Source organism: Protopterus annectens, chromosome 3.part1, assembly GCF_019279795.1.
Source record: "Protopterus annectens isolate FY-2018-M chromosome 3.part1, PAN1.0, whole genome shotgun sequence".
NCBI lineage: Eukaryota > Metazoa > Chordata > Ceratodontiformes > Protopteridae > Protopterus > Protopterus annectens.
Window position 1 is genome coordinate 39,869,429 of NC_056732.1, and position 21,760 is coordinate 39,891,188.

Genomic DNA, 21,760 nt, shown 5'->3' on the forward strand with positions numbered 1-21,760 from the left:
ATGGATGGAACACAGTGAGGGAGAGCAGCCTGCTCATCTGACAGAGAGAATGCTCTCTCAATAGTCTTGAAAACTGAAACAGAGGGAAAACAGAAATTATTCTGGACAGAGCTGAAGCAACTGCTCCAAAGAAGCTCCAGAATTCCACACAGCTAGGTTCTGAGGCTGAGACCAGAGCTGAGCTGTCTAGCGCCAAGGCTCACAAAGAAAGAGACAACTTTAAAAACTTCAGAGCTGACCCCGTCCCTCTGGATCCAGCAAAGATATTTCGGACCAAACACCCTTCCAGATCTGAGCCAGTCAGAGCAAGTCGGATCAGAGACAGCACCAGAGTGGAAGATAACCAAGTCTTCCATTCACACGTGGACAAACTTTGGGTAACACTCAGATCCATAATCCCAGAGCCTGACAAACAGAGTGGACTAAGAGCCACAATGAAATCATAGGAGGTCACTAGGCTGAGGCCCTTATAAGCCTAGCCAAGAGTTTAGCATATGTTTAGACAAATCAGCACCCAATGCCACTGCCCAGCAGGGGACATGGGTGGAATGCCAGGGTATACAGGATCATAGGAGGTTACTAGGGGGGTAAGACCTAAGCTCATGGATCGGGAAGTGACTGGAACCAACAGAACCTCCTGAATGAATCTGGGTTCTGAGAAACTTCCTCATCATCTGGTCCATGTCTGCTTAGATGGGTGCCTAGAAAATCAATGAAAATACCTCTCCTGTAAAAAAGGGGAATGGAGTCTAGGGGAAATGGGCTCTGGAGAAACCCTTAGCTCTGACAGCAGAGGAGTATTGGATCTGACCATAATAAGTACAAAAAGAGGCATCAGATCCAATGTCTTAGATATGGTCAGTGCTGGGCTACAGAGTCAACAGATGAGGAAGAATGGCCGGGATAGCACTTACTAGAATCTTTAGATTTCTCCCTGGTTCTATCAGTGCCTTTATCTCCCTTGGCTCTCTCAGAAGATTTCTTGGCAAGGGAGATGCTCCAGCAGTAGCAGACTGAGCCTGGGATGAATCTCCTGCAGGGACACGTAGAAGTCCCTTCAGAAGCAACTTATTTTTATGTTCAATAACAACACTGGAGCCAAAAGCAGTACAAATGGTGCACTGTTCGTTCAAATGGGCAGCTCCATGACAATAAACACATGTAGGGTGTGAGTCTGAGTGTGGGATCTTGTGGACACAGGCCACACTTTTTTTTTTAAATCCTAAAGGTTTTTCTGATATAGTATCACAATAACGACAACACTAACAACTGTTCCAAACTATTAGAAGTGCAACAATTAGCAGAAAACTACTCCTAAGGAAAAACAGGTCTATATTACTTTGCCAAAATTTATTTTCAGTGAACGCATATTCATCGACCCCTACTCAGCAAAAATCACTTACAAGATTCACTGAATATTCCAAAGGCAAAGGCGTAGTTGCCCAACTACACACTTTTGCCCTTTTCTCCACAGTAGTGCGATCTCAGAGTTGGTATACAATGTTAGGGGTGTGGGGGGCATAGCCCCCCTCATGGGGGTGTGGGTTTGATTTAGCTACTGGGGGTCCATTGTATTGCGGGGCAAGTATTTCTTTGCCCTTGGAGTATTCAAAAAGTTTGAAAGTGATTTTTGTTAAATAGGTTTCGAAGAATAAATGTTCGCTGAAAATAAATATCAGCAAACTAATATAGACCCAAAAAAACACCTGCTAATTCTCTTAAGACAGATAATCAGTGTATAGATGAAAAGAGAACCAAGGCTGTGACAGAGAAAGAGACAAACTCTATAGACATATTTGTTTTTGATGTAAGTGGAGGAAAAAAGTGTGAAAATTAAGATAAGGGAGAATAAAAACTACAACATCTAAGAAGATATCTAAGGAAATATCGAGGAAAAACTCACTTTTAATAGCACAAGCCTGACAGATGGATATCCACATCTGCAGCAAAGGACAGGCAAATGAGATCTGATGTAATGTCAGGAGAAGAAGGGGGTTATGGTTAAGGGGAGGAGCCTGAGTTTTGGATTCAAAGTCTAGAGTGGCTGAAGTCAGATCTGAAGACTCTATATTTCTCTATACTTGCTGGGATTCTCTTTTTTGTGACAGCTGTTAGTTTATGCAGTTTCTTTTGACAGTTTTTCCTAAGGTTTCCCCTAAGTTTTTTTAGGATGTTTTTTCGGGATGTTTACATTGGTATATTATATGTATTTATTTTTATGGCTTTAAGTCTTTAACTGAGATAATTGCTTGACATTTTCGATTGGTTCATTAAAGTTTAAAATAATTTGACTTCTCTAGACTGTTACTCTGAAGAAGTCTTTGATTTTAAAGATGAAAGCACTAAGTTATTAAAGCTCACATTTTCTAGTTCGTTGGTGGCATCCTTTGTGAAATTTGTGTTTATACATTGTGTTTATTGGTTACAGATACGAAGACCCATCTGTTAAGGAGCAGATGAAAGAGACATCAGATCTATCATTGTGCCAAGTCATTCATTTTGTCATGTTATATTGTATTATATTTTGTCTGAATTCACAACATTTTTTTCTTTTACTATTAGAATGTGTAACTTTGTGGAGCTATTCTCCCTGGGCCTCCAATGAAAAGTGTTCTTGCACAGCCCATTTTGACCATCCTAGTAATCAAACATAAATAAATAAATTTCAATACGTTTCCTAGTTGTAGCATATTTTACAACTAGGAACAAAGTAATAAAAAAAATATAACACAGAAGACCCAAAGAAGCAAGCTAATACCAGCATATCCTGTTGAGGAATTATGTGTATTACAAATCTGTGGCTAATGAAAAAGAAGACTCAAGAACAGCTGACCTACAGTCCATTCGGTGTCAGATTTGCATCCAAGAATACACTAAGACTGCAGCTGACAAAACTACTCTTGGAAAGATCCAAGAAGCCAAGAAACACTGGATGGTCAGGCTGACTACCAACAGCACATCCTCCTTGGAAAGGCTTAACGTTATCTACTTTGCAAAAGATCAGTCTGAGATTTCATAAAGGCAACCACCCAGACTGCAGATGAGCTTAGTCTAATCTGGCATAAAGGAAAGACAACAGGTGGATAAAATCTGTATAAAAGGAATATCTATACTCATGAATCTAACAATGGTGCCCAGTGGAAGAACAATGGGGACCTTGTGCCATGATGGGTATCCTGTACTGGGTAATTCTGAGCTCTATGGAGAAGAAGTCAGCAGAGTGCCAGTAGGGGGAGCACTCTGAAATTTCAATGAGTGCTGATACTATCAAGGTACAGCATCAAAACAACTTGTAGTCACAACAGTTTCCTCTCTCCTGCACTGTTGTGTGATGTCGGGAGTAGGTATATATTTAAGATACAATAGTATCTGAAGTCTCTTTGGTCCCAGCACCAATGTGCTTTATCGTTTTAAATCCCAGTCTTGGGTTTCTGGATAATATCCTCCAAAAGTGAGGTGCAGTAGCTTGCACCCCTTCAATAAAATTACTCTGATGTTCACTGAAAGTTGTTTCAGTGGGCTGGTTTTGTAGACTGTCACTCACTGAATGAGATGCTGGTCTACTGACATGACCCATGAAGCCACAGGACACATGCAAGCATGCATGGCACTATCAAATGGTTGGTTTAGCTCTACTTCAGGATCATAAGATCATAGGAGGTCACTAGACTAATGGCCCCAGGGCCCTTACAAGCATAGCCAAGTTCAACCCATGTTCCCAAGGGTGTTGGTTCAAACATACACTAAAATCAGCACCTAAATGCCCCTGTCCAAGAGGGACACAGGTGGAACCCTCACAGTGAATTTCTGGTTACCATCCAATCGTCCAAACTGCCCTTAAATAGGGCCAATTCTGGGCTTGAACATGAATTGGAAGTGTGTTCCAAAGATGGGGCAACCTCTGTGAGACAAATCCGTCTCTCCAGCAAGTTCTGTTGACGTCACATACCAGGTTAAGGTCCTTTCAGCAAGTGACCTGTATGCCATTCGATTTGAGAATGTGCAGCATTTCCTTTAAAGCTGGGTCAGAGATTGCACTATATGCAAGGCACACGTTGCCTCTAAGCAATGACAATGATTTCTGTCTGTTCGCATAAGACAGATCTCTGTCCACATAAGACAGATCACCTGAAAAAATTGATGTCCTGTCATGCAGATCATGCAAAGTAAATGGATAATCTTCAGATGTGCTGAAATGCTGCACACACGGTGCCACGGATATGACAGATGTAATGACTGTGGCCAAGGGTGAGGCAGATGTTATAAGTATGTACTCCTGTACAGCTTTCACTGAGGTTTTATCACATATGCTGAATGACTGCACAAACTGTGCCATGGATATGACAGATGTAATGAGTGAGGTAGATGTTATAAGTATGTACTCCTGTACAGCCTTCACTGAGGTTTTATCACATGTGCTGCTGCTGATGTTCACACATATTTTCCCAAAACCCCTTCCATGACCATGTCAAATGACCATGCTGCCAGCCTGACAAGGAAGAAGAAATCAGCACAGCAGCAGTCCACTATGTTGCCTGAAACAGAGGACAAGAGGGAGGATGGCTGGTTTTGGCTGGTATCACAGCAGGATGCCACAGGATTTCACTTAGGAAGGTATAAAGTGATACTATAAATGACATCCTGCAGGCTATGCTAGTTATGGCTCATGAATGGAGGGAGAACAAAAGTGCATATTCTGGTATACGTTCAGAAATATGGAGCATATCTTACAGAAAAAAAAACAGCCCCAGATATTTTAAATACAGATACAGTAAGTTGTTCCGATGAATGCAGACAATCTGGGATTTTATTCCATGAATGAAAAGAAAGGAAGATGACATGCAGTACAGCAAAGTGCTACACCATTCACTTCTGTCCTGTCATGACAAGTTTGGGTTCAGGTCTGTATTATTGCTTTCTTATATAGCCCTAGCACATATACATTTTATACCACCTGCCCAGCTACCTTTACTGTTTACTGTTAAAATATAATATGATAGCATGCCATTAAAATATGATCTCCATCTAGCTCATTTTTTGTGCTCAAAGCCCGTGTCTTTGACCACCTCACCTGCTAACTTCACAATACAACTGCTATTAACTATTCCCCTCTTCTTTAAGCTTCTTCTCCTTCATTTGTCCAGCGTGTGTGTCTAGTCACTCTGCTGCCTTCCAGTATGTGGCACGTGTCATGCATTTTCTTCTCTGTTGTTTACTGTTTTGCTGGATGTTCTTCCAGACCTAGGTAGTGTCTTGACATTTCCTTGCACTGGCCATGTCTGTGTATGACAAGTGCAAAACTCTTGTGGACTGTTATATCCTGTAACCGTGCATGCTCTGCTCTCAGTGCAAGTTGTACTCTGCACTGCGTAACAGCCCTGCATATGTTTCTCTGCCTATACCTATCAGTGGCTAAACAAAAGCTAAAACCTGTAGGCCCCACAGGCCATTGTTTACTTGAGCACTATCCACCCTAAACTGTACTCACATACCATACGCACGGCCCTTGTAGTGCTTTCACAGTGTAGTATGTAGTATGTTCTTCTCTGTTACCTGCACCACTATCTGTTTCACAGGTGTTATCAATTCCACTTCTAGTTTACATATGACATCTGGTGTGCTCTGCCTACCTGCAGATGCGCCCCTACCTGATAGTGTGTGGCTCCATCACTCCCTTTCTGATGTACCTGCTGCCCTGTACTTGGCTGTTTTTTTGCACTCCCCCAATGTGGTAGGTCGATCGCTGCTAAAGAAGAACTAGCATTGTCTGTCATACTATACCCATCACACTTTTCAGTTTTCCCGCCTGATGTCTCTTGACATCCAGTGACTGATGGTCTTTCCTTGAATCATTTTCTGAACAAGACGCATGTGCATAACATTTTCTAGTCTGAGATCTTTTACAGTGCTTTTTCCTTTGTCATACATTCCTCTTTCAGTCTGTATTCCTGCACATATCCTTTCTGCAGCACCCTACGCCCTATGTGCTGTCTGTATTCCTGAACGGGTGTATATTATTTCATTAAAACTCCAGTTCCATAAATACCTATTCATCGACCCCTATTCAGCAAACTACCTTTTTATCAAACACATACATCAGTAAACATTTTCCCACGTAACTAATTTAGTAGGCCAACATACAGAGCAATACATACAGTAGTATAACAAACCCACCAAAGTGGGGGGTTGCGTGCCCAACATCCCCTACTTATATATACCAACTCCAAGATCGCACTACATTGGAAAAAAGGACAAATCTCCCCCTCTTATTTACAAGACTCCCCCCTCTCTCTCTTGAGTTTCTGAGGTCTTTCCCTTGCACTTAACTGTTTGGCCACTAGGTGGCACTGTCCACCCCTAATTTTTATTCTACAATTTCTGAACAGATCAACAGTTTGAAACTGTTCCCCCTATCCTAGCAACCCTCAGCTTGCCCCTTAGTTTCTCTTACATAGTCCCTACCCCGTACCTTAATACCCTGGAACTCCTCTCTGCTTCACTGATACACTTCTGCTGCTTCTCTTACTCTTCCTTGGCTCTTCCCACTCCGTTCACCCTGCGGGCTCACTCCGCTCCCCTACCCTACCCCCAATTCCCACCCACCCCCACTGCTCCTACATTTATTTCTGCTGTAAATCCCTCCCCTACTCCACCAACCAATCCCCTCCACTCATCTACTTCTCCCCTTCCTTCCTCAACCTGCCAATCACTACCACTCCTCCCCACCCACTAAAGTTTTCCTTCAACATCCTCCCTACTAAATCTTCACAGAAATCATCTACTATGCCTCCCCATACAATCATTCTCATCCCATCTATCTGTATCCTGTTCCTACTCCCTTTATACCTTGCCACCTCCTACACCTACATCCATCTTCACCCTTCCTTCCTATCATACCCCCTCTCTCTACCCTCTTCCTCTTATCTCGAAAACACACTTTCATAACATATCCTCCTCTTTAGTTCAATCTCTTCGACTCCACTTTTTCAGAATAAAACTTCTTCCACTCTCTATTAAATACTGCAAGCCTAAACTAATACACTACTATTCTCAACTATCTAACGATCCAAAACTACTTCTACCCTTATTGGGAGGGTGGCGCAATGGTTCAGGTGTTTGCCTTACAAATACAAGGTGCTGGGTTTGAGTCTCACAAGGGATAATTGGCTAGGCGTACAATGGCTTGCAAGGGTAGTTAGCCTAGTACTAATCTATGAACCTATGAACCTTCCTCAACTACCTCTGCTTATCTGGGGACATACACCCTAACCCATGACCAAATTCCACACCTACCCTTGCTCCCCCTGTCATCATTAATACGTCCAATCTTAAATACCTAAAATTCCTCACCATTAATGCCCAAAGCCTAAAAAATAAAGTAACCCACTTTCATGGTTGGTTAAATCACCACTTGCCCGACATTGTAGCCATCTCTGAAACGTGGCTAAGACCTCACATTAGCGACCCTGAATCCCCCCCCCGGATACCAATGCCTCAGATACGACCGCATAAATAGAAAAGGTGGTGGTGTAGCCTTAATCTACTCCAACCAGCTATCCATCACCCCATACCCCAAACTCATTCCTCCATTCAATAATGTGGAACTAGTAATAGGCCTACTGAAATTAAACAACCACAAAAGTATCTGCATAATTTCCCTCTACATCCCCCCTGGAAATAACACCAGTACTCTTGAGGAAATCCTATCCTGGGCCTCCTCCAATATCAAGCTAGAGACCTATATACTTGGAGATGTAAACATCGACTGGAATAAAACCAACAACCCTTACCCCTCCTTATCCATCAATCTATTTAATTACACCCAACTAATTAACTCCATTACCAGGCCTAAGAAAACAAACCTTGGTTCCATACTGGACTGGATCCTAGTATTCCATCCAAACAAAGTCATAAATTCCGGTGTCATACCTGACCCATTAGGAGACTACTTATCAGCCTTCACCCATGGAGCTACCCCCTCTTCTCCTCAATTACACCAGTTTATCCAGACTCGAAACCTCACAAACTTTAACCCAATAACTTTCTCTGACTCTCTAAGACAAACTAACTGTAACCCCCTAAAAACCCTTCCTCTAGACCAAGCCGTTGAGTTTTTCAATTCAACCTTTTTAAATACCCTGAACTCCCTAGCTCCAATAAGAACAAAAAGAGTAAAAGCCAAGACTGCCGCTTGGCTAACCAAAGACACCAAAAACCTTATGCTACAAAGAGACAAAACCTGAAAAACATATCTCCAACACAAACAGCCTGAAATTATACTTAGATACAAACAACTACGCAACCTTGTTAAAAAACAAATAACTAGAGACAAAAAGTCTTACTATACCAAACTTCAGTTAAATAATCCAAAAAAAACAAAACTATTCTGGAACTCCATTAATTCCCTTCTCAACTCAGGTAGAAAAATCAGCCCCTGCCCAGACATCAGCAAATCTGACCATGAAATAGCTTCTCTGTTCAATTCTTTCTTTACCAACTCTATAGCAGAACTAACCAAGTCCTTCCCCCAGAATAACCTTCCCCCTCAAACCACCCAATCCTCCTCATCCCCTACTCCTCCTCCTCCTACTTTTGAACTTAAACCCATCTCAACATCTCACATAAAGAAGCTACTCTCTAACCTAAAACTTTGCTCCAACGCCCCTGACAACATCCCAGCCACCTTCCTAAAAACAGTCGCAGATGGGATCGCTCTCCCCATTAGTATCCTGATCAATCGATCCATGCTGGAATTATACGTTCCTAAATTATGGCGCTCTGCCTTTATTCCACCTCTCCATAAAGGAGGCAAAAATAATAGTACTTCAAACTTCTGCCCCATAGTTATCCTCTCCCCAATCTCTAAACTCCTGGAAAAAAGCATCCACCTTCAGCTTATGCCATTCCTAACCAAACACCAACTAATCACTCCTACCCAACACGGCTTCCGACCTGGCCACAGTACCATCACTGCTCTTCTCTCCTTCCTACATGCTGTAACCCTCGCCCGTGACTCTGGAAAAATAGTTTCTACAGTTCTACTGGATTTATCCAAAGCATTTGATACCATTTCCCGCACCCACCTCCTAAACCATCTTTCTAATCTTAATCTCTCCCTCAGTACCTTATCCTGGTTCTCCAGCTATCTTTCCGACAGGTCTCAGGCTGTAAAATGGGAGGAAAGGCACCTCTACCTTCTTTCCTACCCCCACTGGAGTACCCCAAGGTTCCATACTTGGCCCAATGCTATTCAACATCTTTATTAACGACAATAAGAGCACGAACGAAATGAAAAACCAAATAAACGAGGAGAGCACAGACTGGCTGAAGAATAAATCACTTTACTTCGAATAAATAAATAAAATAGCACAAGCACAAGCTGATATCCAAACAGTAAGGTAAACGCTTTCGTTTGGCAGTTGCCAAACTTTTTCAAACAACCAAAAACATCACTTCCTGTTGCTAAATACTCCAATTTAGTGATGTAATAATTGCTGGAACTGCGGAACCTTAACGATACAATATTTCCTAAAAAATATAGCAATAACAAGTAACCGTAACATTTATGAATAATCTGTTACAATCAATCAGCATGTGAAACATAATCGTTTCAACAAATACATTCAAGACATTCATAAACATAAATCATCTAGATATCCTACATCTGTAATTCTTTCATTATTATACACAATATTGCCTCTAAATTAAGATGTTTGTAAAAAGCTTACTTATTATCAGGGAATACATTTTACCAATTTCATCTTTTAATTTATTCTGGCCTTCCTCAGAAGTCTCATAAATATATTTTTATTATTCTTACAACTAGCCTTATTACTTTCCTTTGGAAATAGTGTACATTTTTCCTTAGAAACTTTATTTATTAAATTTATCAAGTTCATAGTTCTACCAAGATTTTTTAAAAACTTTAGGTGTATCCAAAACAGTCGGAACATATTTCACTATCAGTTTGTGAATAAAGGTAAAAAATTGCTCTCAGGCCATATCAATGCTTTTATGACTCTCTGTTTCCTTCCAATTCCAATTTTTCAAATCTGTAAGAACCAATGAAAAATCAGTTCCATAAAATAAATATCTTACTGATTCTTTTTTATATTTAAATAAGTTCCACTTAAGCTTAAATTCTATTTTACCCCATAGTGGTCTGACTTGAATAACCCAGGAACAACACTACATTTTATTTCATTAATAGTTTTCTTTTCCAATCCACATCCAGTATATTTCTCCACAGTTGGGTCTACAACTAGTTATCCATAATCAAGTTCCATACCTAATGTAACCAACTCAATTCTCTGTTTCCTTCCAATTCCAATTTTTCAAATCTGTAAGAACCAATGAAAAATCAGTCCAATAAAATAAATATCTTACTGATTCTTTTTTATATTTAAATAAGTTCCACTTAAGCTTAAATTCTATTTTACCCCATAGTGGTCTGACTTGAATAACCCAGGAACAACACTACATTTTATTTCATTAATAGATTTCTTTTCCAATCCACATCCAGTATATTTCTCCACAGTTGGGTCTACAACTAGTTATCCATAATCAAGTTCCATACCTAATGTAACCAACTCAATTAACACACCTGTACTGTTATATATACCTCTCCAATTAATATATGGAGCATTAGGATATGCTGTGTATATGGAAAATGAAAGTGGATTGGACAAAAAGAGGACATAGAGTGTCACAAAAAGGATATGGGTAGGAATACAGACTGAAAAAGGAATGTGTGACAGAGGAATAAGTACAGAGGGTGTAGGGTGTCACAGAAAGGATATGTGCAGGAATGCAGACAGCACAGAGGGTGTAAGGTATTCATACATTCCTTTTCAGTCTGTATTCCTACCCATATCCTTTCTGTGACACTCTATGTCCTCTTTTTGTCCAATCCACTTTCATTTTCCATATACACAGCATATCCTAATGCTCCATATATTAATTGGAGAGGTATATACAACAGTACAGGTGTGTTAATTGAGTTGGTTACATTAGGTATGGAACTTGATTATGGATAACTAGTTGTAGACCCAACTGTGGAGAAATATACTGGATGTGGATTGGAAAAGAAATCTATTAATGAAATAAAATGTAGTGTTGTTCCTGGGTTATTCAAGTCAGACCACTATGGGGTAAAATAGAATTTAAGCTTAAGTGGAATTTATTTAAATATAAAAAAGAATCAGTAAGATATTTATTTTATTGAACTGATTTTTCATTGGTTCTTACAGATTTGAAAAATTGGAATTGGAAGGAAACAGAGAGTCATAAAAGCATTGATATGGCCTGAGTGCAATTTTTTACCTTTATTCACCAACTGATAGTGAAATATGTTCCGACTGTTTTGGATACACCTAGAGTTTTTAAAAAATCTTGGTAGAACTATGAACTTGATAAATTTAATAAATAAAGTTTCTAAGGAAAAATATACACTATTTCCAAAGGAAAGTAATAAGGCTAGGTATAAGAATAATAAAAAATATATTTATGAGACTTCTGAGGAAGGCCAGAATAAATTAAAAGATGAAATTGGTAAAATGTATTCCCTGATAATAAGTAAGCTTTTTACAAACATCTTAATTTAGAGGCAATATTGTGTATAATAATGAAAGAATTACAGATGTAGGATATCTAGATGATTTATTTTGGATAAATAGTTATCTTTAAAGAAAGTAATTTCAGGAAGGATGAGTTTTTGTCCTAATTTATTTGGACATAGTACTAAAAATTTGGGAAAAATAATTCTTCTGCAGCACTGATGGGATCAACAGATATTTTCTTAAGTCAATTTTAGAAATTGTAATGCCTATTTTTCAAAGAACTTTAGAAATAAGTTACGTGCACAGACAATGGAAAGAGTTGTTTGTTGTTCCAATCCCTATGGGAGTTGAAACTACATCAGTTAAGAATTACAGAAATAGTTTGATGTGTATACTGGTAAAAGGTTTTGAGTGTTTCATTATTGAATATATGCTGCATATATTAGGTTCATGTACAGACATAACGCAACATAGATTTATCCAGGGCAGATCCTGCAGGACAAATTTATTATCCAATTCAGCATGGGAAGCATTAGACAATTGACTACCGGTGGACATTATCTATATGGATATGGCTAAATTATTTGACACTGTCCCTCATGATAAAGTAATATTCCAAATGTTGCAGCACCATCTGAATATCTATGTGATAAGGTGGTTTCCGAACTTATGTTTCAGAAACAGAAATGTTTGGTTGGAGAATACATTATCTAAGTCTAAATAAACATTTCAGATGTAACTCGAGCTCTGTTTTATGGCCATGGACTTTTTATGACATTATTTCCTGTACCTCAAGGGCTTGGATTAGTAAGTATGCTGATGACTCTAAGACAGGGTCAGTTATTACTGTAGCTCCCACTGTATTTCACTGTAGTAGTAATAGACTGCAGTTTTCCATTATACCACAAGGTGGAGCTCCTTTTCAGGAATATAAAAGACAATTTCAAAAGTGAAAGAGAGGAGAATGGAATACTAGCTGAAGGAGGGAAGACTGAAAGACTAGCTGAAGAGAAAAGGGCCTTGCAGCATGACTGTTTTTTTTTTCTTCTAGTATTTTGGGACAGAGAAGTGAGGTAGCAGTTTGTGTCTGTCTCTTGCTGAAATCCTGGATGATGTATTTTGTGGATTCAGGACAGAAGTTCTGAAACCAGTAGTTCCACGCCTGCATATGATTCAGCAAGAAAAGGAGTTCCCTTGGGCCTAGTGCAGAGATGCCAAATGCCATAGATAACTACCAGACTTCTGGCAGGTGATTTTCCATTTTTCTCGTCAGAGGAACTGTGGTGCCTGGTCACTGGGATATTCTCGACAGAGTGGTGAGAGGCTTTTGGCCGTCATTTTTTAATACTTTTATAAGATTGTGGATTCCCCCCCTTAAACGCTTTCTGGATTACAAATAGCTGGAATCCATATGAGCTTCAACCTTGGGCCCCATCATGCCGGCAGTAGGACTATAAATAGTCACTGGCCAGTGAACAGGGTACAATAGAGTATCTCATAGTTGGTCTGTTTAGACTGATATAGGGGATAGAGGGTGTTAGTACTATTGCCTTAAAGACTCTTTACTGCTCAATGATATTGCATCTTTTTCATATCTGTACTGTTGTATTATAACCCTTTCCCCCCCCCAATGACATTGCATTTTTTCCGTGTTTGTATTGTTGCATTATAAATCTTTATTGTTCAGTGACATTGCATTTTGCTTGTGTTCGTACTATTGCCTTAAAGACTCTTTACTGCTCAATAACATTGCATCTTTTTTTTATCTGTACTGTTGCAGTATAACCCTTTTTTTCTTCCCTAAATGACATTGTATTTTTTCTGTGTTTGTATTGCTGCATTATAAATCTTTATTGTTCAATGACATTGCATCTTTTTCTTATCTGTACTGTTGCAGTATAACCATTTTTTTCTCCCCTTAATGGCATTGCATTTTTTCTGTGTTTGCATTGCTGCGTTATAAAAGCTTTACTGCTCATTGATATTGCCTTCGTGTGCATGTTTGAATGTCAAGATCTTTTCTGTTGAGTTCTGGGGACGGGGGTAAATGTATGGTTTCATGACATGCATATCTCACTCTGCCTTACTTCTAACTGGTGCACTGTTGAAATAATCTGTTTGTTGTTGTGCTACTGCCCTTTAAACTAAAGTGTCACCTAGAACAAAATCTGTTGTCACTTGCCACCTTGGGGTGTTAGGCTTAAAGAAGGGGTGTCACCAGAGTCAGGTAGGAAGGAACCCATACCTACTTCAGCTACACCTGTGGGTGCGCTATATTACAAATGAGGATCACAGTAAAGTCTAGAGTTGCTTGGATGAACTGTATACATGGTCATCTGTTAATAGCATGGAATTTAACATAAAAAAGTTATGTTCTTTATTTTGGAAGTAATAATAGGTTCCATTCTTATGCATTTAATAACATAACTTTGGATGTAGTGAGTAATGTTAAGGATTTAGCAATAAAAGTTGATTCTGACTTTAATATTGATTTACATCTTATGAATATAATTAAAAGAGGCTATTTATGAATATTTTCAGACCTTTTGTATGTAGGGATAGGAAAATTCTGGTCCCACTATTTAAAGCCATAGTAAGACCTGTAATAGAATATGCTGGGAGTGTTTGTATGTTTAATTCATTACAGACTGAAAGACTGGAAAGGATACAAAGTTTTTATACCCAACAGTTAAATGTTTTAGGAGGAAAATTAGTAAAGATAGACTCTGGGAGGTTTCTTTATTATCAATAAGATACAGATGATTTAGGGGTGATTCAATCTTTAATCGTAATCTTTTAATCTTTATGCATATGTGTTTCAAATCTGAAAACTTGGGAGTAAGTGTGGGTACAACAAAAAAATATTAGAAAGGAACTGGATATAAAGATTATTTGCCAGTAATTCCTAAATGTAAAAGTCAAGTTTTGGGCAATTCTTTTTCATTTGAGAGCTGTTTCCTGGTGAAATTATCTGCCTCTTAGAATTATGGATACAATGCCTTTATTTAAAAAGGCATTAAATGAGGATATGGGTGAGAGAGTTCATGATACTTGATGGATTGGAGGCAGGCTCCCTGAAGGTCTACTAGGCCTGGAGTCTGACGTGTAGAACACTGAGCGTATACTTTTTAGTGGCACTGTACTCCTCTGTGGGATCTTTCTTAGTGTCTGTATTTGGAGACTTCACTCATTATTACTATCCGTGAAACACTGCTTGGTTTGTTGCTTGGTATCACACTATCTGTGTTTTAATTCTTTGCTACATATTAATGTGCCTTCATGAATCTACTCTATTCACTGGGTAGTTATATGTCACAACCTCATTACCCTGCTCTATTTTCTCTATGACTCATAATATACCATCAGAGCTACTGTCATGCAGCCATAGTAAACAGAAACAAAAGCCCACTGCTGCTTTGTCTTAAATACCCAAAGGATTAACAAAAAGCTATTTTTAACGGTAAGACAATACATGTTACAGGATGATAAACAATGTATTGTTTCTGTCCTGCCTTTAGATCCGTTTTACAATGAATCTTGATTTGCTGTTTCTATCTGGTTCAGAGATCTGTAAGTTTTTACGTGGGATTACGGTAATTAGTGCAAAACTTACCAAATAGCCTTCTGCTTCTCCCAGAAGCTCTTCACCATGTTCATTCAGGAGAGCAGGAACTACGCCAAAAAACGGTAATGTCTGAAAAATTACAAATTTTCAGTAAGTACAGTGTTTTATCTTCATATTTTTTCCATCAGCCATCAATGCATTGCTATTCATCCCCGTGCTCCTTCACCTTTCTTCTAGCATTTATTTTGTCTAGTCTTGTTGATGACTGATATTTGCCAGCCCTTCACCTGTGCCCCTTTACCTGAGTTTTACACCAACTATACAGCAGGCTAGGTATACAACAGGAATAGGGAACAAAACTTTTGTCATAGTGTTCTTAGGGATTGTTCCCTTCCTGCTGTAAACCTCTCTTCTTCATCTGCTACAGTGTCTTGACTGTGACAGGTGAATAGGATCTCGGACCCATGTCACGTTTACCTGAACACTGAGTTATAAGGGAAAGGAGGACTGCCCCCATAAGCAGCTTGTCCAGGTGTAGTGGCATAAAGGTGCACCCACCTCCAGCCTTTGCAGCTGTGGAAGTAGGAATGACTACACCCACCTCCAGCACCCAAAGGAACACAAATGGGAAGGACTGCACCTACTTAAAACCTCCACAGTTATGGAGTATAAACTAATATACCCTTCTCCCAGTGTCTGAGGCTACAAAAACTAGAAGGACTGTATCTTCTCCAAGGGCCAGAGTTGCAAGCGCAGGAAATGCAGAGACTATCACGGCCACTGAAGCAACAAAAGCAGAAAAGAGCACACCCAGAGTCTGAAGTTGTAGGGACAGGAAGGACTGCACCCATTTCTAGACTACAACCCACCCATGTCTCAGGCCAGCATGATCAGTTTAAAAAATAACAGGTGTCATGCTTGATGCTTGATTTCTGAGCACTACTGTTCACTGTTTGTAAGATGTAGTGAAATAAATGCTTAGAAATACAAATAGCCATGGTCAGGCATACAGATAAGCAATCTCGGACAGGAAGCCTGAGCTTTCAGGTTATATAAGGTTATTTGCTATTGACTGTGCAATGGAAGAATGAAACAACAGCTCATTCAGATAAAAAGTATCAAGACCTTCATGTTGGATAATGGCCTCGTATTACTACATGGAGGTATAACCCCCAAATCACAGTAACCACACGTGGCCAAATAAGTCCACCTACAAAATTACTTCTGCAAATTTTCTGTTATAACACAGTGTTTACAAGGAAATGACAGGCAAAGAAAATGTATGAAAATTACACTTTACCAAAATCATTTTTTTTCTGCCTCCTACAATTTATGTTGTACTAGATGAACTGAGGACAGGGTCTTGTCCATTTCATGAAGGAGGTATGGAAATGGGTGGTACCTCCAAAAAACGATTCCTCTGCAGACATCAGCTTGGGAAGCTGTGAAGAGGCAATGTGATGGCCTGTGGGGGCATCTGTAATTGGCCACAGTGATAAGTAGACATCAGGACCAGAGAATTATTCAATGTGAACATTAAGCCTGCATGTCTTAGAAGACAACTGAGGCTGGCCCAAGGATACAAATGAAAGGAAAATACTGAAATAATTATAAAATAACACATTTATGACATGACTTACAGCTGATCCTGGCTTCAGTGGGAATGCAGCAGGCAGTGGAGTCATCACATGGCCACCCTAAAAGGAAATATAAAATAACATAATGAAATTAATACTTGACAATAAGTACAACATAAGATCAGCAGCAGTTGATTTATACTGATTACAGAAGATTATACAGGTATACTCCAAAATAAGATATGAATTATTAAAATACAAAGGGAGGTGCACACTTGACTGAAACCAAAACTGAGGGTCTTTGAAGTTCAAACCTTGGTTCTAACTGATAATATTAATCCAAATTCTTCAAATATGAGAAACAGATGGCAGATAATGAGTACCAGGGCTCCCCAGTCGGACTATATGTCTCTGTCTACTGAAGAAGCCACAAACACATAATGAATTTGTGGCACTGTCCACCTTATACCAAATGCAAGTACCTTCAAGTGGTCTCTTCATCTTTGTTCAAGTCATGTTCAGATGTCCTTACTGCATTTGCATGCATTACATCTACAGAGATGTTATTCTGCATTCTCACAACCCTTTCTGCTAACTAACAGTATGTGAGATGTCATTCCGCAATCCCATAAACCTTTCTGCTAACTAACAGCATGCAAGATCTTATTCCACATGCACATAAACCTTTCAGCTAACAGTATGCAAGATCTTATTCCACATGCTCACAACCCTTTCTGCTAACTAACAGTATGCAAAATGTCATTTCACAATCCCATAAACCTTTCTGCTAACTAACAGCATACAAGATCTTATTCCACATGCTCACAACCCTTTCCGCTAACTAACAATATGCAAGATCTTATTCCACATGCTCACAACCTTTTCTGCTAACACTATGCGAGATGTCATTCCACACGCTCATAAACCTTTCTGTTAACTAACAGTATGCAAAAAGTTATTCTGCATGCTCATAAACCTTTCTGTTAACTAACAGTATGTGAAAAGTTATTCTGCATGCTCATAAACCTTTCTGTTAACTAACAGTATGTGAGATGTCATTCCGCATGCTCATAAACCTTTCTGTTAACTAACATTATGTGAGATGTTATTCCGCATGCTCACACCCCTTTCTGCTAACAAACAGTATGCGAGATGTATTTCCACATGCTCATAAACCTTTCTGTTAACTAACAGTATGTGAGATGTTATTCCGCATGCTCACAACCCTTTCAGCTAACTAACAGTATGTGAGACATTATTCTACATGCTCACAACCGTTTCTGCTAACTAACAGTATGTGAGATGTCATTGCACATGCTCATAAACCTTTCTGCTAACTAACAGTATGTGAAAAGTTATTCTGCATGCTCATAAACCTTTCTGTTAACTAACAGTATGTGAGATGTCATTCCGCATGCTCATAAACCTTTCTGTTAACTAACATTATGTGAGATGTTATTCCGCATGCTCACACCCCTTTCTGCTAACAAACAGTATGCGAGATGTATTTCCACATGCTCATAAACCTTTCTGTTAACTAACAGTATGTGAGATGTTATTCCGCATGCTCACAACCCTTTCAGCTAACTAACAGTATGTGAGATGTTATTCTGCATGCTCACAACCCTTTCAGCTAACTAACAGTATGTGAGATGTTATTCTATATGCTCACAACCCTTTCTGCTAACTAACATTATGCAAGATGTCATTCCGCATGCTCATAAACCTTTCAGCTAACTAACAGTATGCAAGCTCTTATTCCACATGCTCACAACTGTATCTGCTAACTAACACTATGCAAGACATTATTACGCATGCTCACAAATATGTCTGCTAACATTATGCTAGATATTATTCCACATGCTTACAACCCTTTCTGCTAACTAACAGTATGCAAGATCTTATTCTACATGCTCACAACCCTTTCTGCTAACTAACATTATGCAAGATGTTACTCCACATGCTTACAACCCTTTCTGCTAACTAACATTATGCGAGATGTTATTCCGCATGCTCACAACCCTTTCTGCTAACTAACAGTATGCGAGATGTCATTCTGCAATCCCATAAACCTTTTAGGTAACTAACAGTATGCAAGACATTATTCCGCATGCTCACAACCCTTTCTGCTAACTAACGGTATGCAAGATATTATTATGCATACTCACAAACATGTCTGCTAACTAACATTATGCGAGATGTTATTCCGCATGCTTACAACCCTTTCTGCTAACATTATGCAAGATGTTATTCCACATGCTCACAACCCTTTCTGCTAACAGTATGCGAGATGTCATTCTGCATGCTCATAAACCTTTCAGCTAACTAACAGTATGCAAGCTCTTATTCCACAAGCTCACAACCCTTTCTGCTAACACTATGCAAGACATTATTACGCATGCTCACAAACATGTCTGCTAACATTATGCGAGATGTTATTCCACATGCTTACAACCCTTTCTGCTAACTAACATTATGCAAGATGTTATTCCACATGCTCACAACCCTTTCTGCTAACAGTATGTGAGATCTCATTCTGCATGCTCACAACCCTTTCTGCCTACTAACACTGTGTGAGACATCATTCTGCATGCTCATAAACCTTTCTGCTAACTAACAGTATGCAAGATCTTATTCCACATGCTCACAACCCTTTCTGCTAACTAACAGTATGCAAGATGTTATTCCACATGCTCACAACCCTTTCTGCCAACTAACACTATGCGTCATTCTGCATGCTCATAAACTTTTCAGCTAACTAACAGTATACGAGACGTTATTCTACAAGCTCACAACCCTTTCTGCTAATGCGAGATGTCATTCCACATGCTCATAAACCTTTCTTTTAACTAAAAGTATGTGAAAAGTTATCCTGCATGCTCATAAACCTTTTTGTTAACTAACAGTATGCAAAAAGTTATTCTGAATGCTCATAAACCTTTCTGTTAACTAACAGTAGGCAAGATGTCATTCCGCATGCTCATAAACCTTTCTGTTAACTAATAGCATGTGAGATGTTATTTCGCATGCTAACAACCCTTTCAGCTAACTAACAGTATGCGAGATGTCATTCCGCATGCTCATAAACCTTTCTGCAAACTAACAGTATGTGAGATGTTATTCCGCATGTGGACAACCCTTTCAGCTAACTAACAGTATGCGAGATGTCATTCCGCATGCTCATAAACCTTTCTGCTAACTAACAGTATGCGAGATGTCATTCTGCATGCTCATAAACCTTTCAGCTAACTAACAGTATGCAAGATTTTATTCCTCATACTCATATACCTTTCAGCTAACTAGCAGTATGCAAGATCTTATTCCACATGCTCACAACCCTTTCTGCTAACTAACAGTATGCAAGATGTCATTTCGCATGTTCATAAACCTTTCAGCTAACTAACGGTATGTGAGATGTCATTCAGCATGCTCATAAACCTTTCAGCTAACTAACAGTATGCGAGACATTATTCTACATGCTCACAACCTTTTCTGCTAACTAACAGTATGGGAGATGTCATTCCACATGCTCATATACCTTTCTGTTAACTAACAGTATGCAAAACGTTATTCTGCATGCTCATAAACCTTTCTGTTAACTAACAGTATGCGAAAAGTTATTCTGCATGCTCATAAACCTTTGTGTTAACTAGCAGTATGCAAGATGTCATTCTGCATGCTCATAAACCTTTCTGTTAACTAACAGTATGCAAGATCTTATTCCACATACTCACAACCCTTTCTGCTAACTAACAGTATGCAAAATGTTACTCCGCATGCTCACAATCCTTTCTGCTAACAGTATGCAAGATGTTATTCCGCATGTTCACAACCCTTTCTGCTAACTAACAGTATGCAAGATCTTATTCTACATGCTCACAACCCTTTCTGCTAACTAACATTATGCAAGATGTTACTCCACATGCTTACAACCCTTTCTGCTAACTAACATTATGCGAGATGTTATTCCGCATGCTCACAACCCTTTCTGCTAACTAACAGTATGCGAGATGTCATTCTGCAATCCCATAAACCTTTTAGGTAACTAACAGTATGCAAGACATTATTCCGCATGCTCACAACCCTTTCTGCTAACTAACGGTATGCAAGATATTATTATGCATACTCACAAACATGTCTGCTAACTAACATTATGCCAGATGTTATTCCGCATGCTTACAACCCTTTCTGCTAACATTATGCAAGATGTTATTCCACATGCTCACAACCCTTTCTGCTAACAGTATGCGAGATGTCATTCTGCATGCTCATAAACCTTTCAGCTAACTAACAGTATGCAAGCTCTTATTCCACAAGCTCACAACCCTTTCTGCTAACACTATGCAAGACATTATTACGCATGCTCACAAACATGTCTGCTAACATTATGGGAGATGTTATTCCACATGCTTACAACCCTTTCTGCTAACTAACATTATGCAAGATGTTATTCCACATGCTCACAACCCTTTCTGCTAACAGTATGTGAGATCTCATTCTGCATGCTCACAACCCTTTCTGCCAACTAACACTGTGTGAGACATCATTCTGCATGCTCATAAACCTTTCTGCTAACTAACAGTATGCAAGATCTTATTCCACATGCTCACAACCCTTTCTGCTAACTAACAGTATGCAAGATGTTATTCCACATGCTCACAACCCTTTCTGCCAACTAACACTATGCGTCATTCTGCATGCTCATAAACTTTTCAGCTAACTAACAGTATACGAGACATTATTCTACAAGCTCACAACCCTTTCTGCTAATGCGAGATGTCATTCCACATGCTCATAAACCTTTCTTTTAACTAAAAGTATGTGAAAAGTTATCCTGCATGCTCATAAACCTTTTTGTTAACTAACAGTATGCAAAAAGTTATTCTGAATGCTCATAGACCTTTCTGTTAACTAACAGTAGGCAAGATGTCATTCCGCATGCTCATAAACCTTTCTGTTAACTAATAGCATGTGAGATGTTATTTCGCATGCTAACAACCCTTTCAGCTAACTAACAGTATGCGAGATGTCATTCCGCATGCTCATAAACCTTTCTGCTA

The 21,760-nt window shown here is 39.2% G+C and overlaps 1 protein-coding gene across 2 annotated transcripts in view; it reads right to left on the reverse strand.

Annotated features, from left to right (window-relative positions):
• The window catches only part of LOC122797979 (acetyl-coenzyme A synthetase, cytoplasmic-like), a 1,448,208-nt gene that overhangs the window by 267,417 nt on the left and 1,159,031 nt on the right, over positions 1–21,760 (reverse strand). For both annotated transcript variants that reach the window (XM_044066533.1, XM_044066532.1), the window contains 2 exons: positions 16,764–16,820; positions 15,172–15,252 (listed from right to left, as the gene is read on the reverse strand). In XM_044066533.1, coding sequence (XP_043922468.1) covers positions 15,172–15,252; positions 16,764–16,820 — 138 coding nt within the window. The remainder of the gene's footprint in view (positions 1–15,171; positions 15,253–16,763; positions 16,821–21,760) is intronic.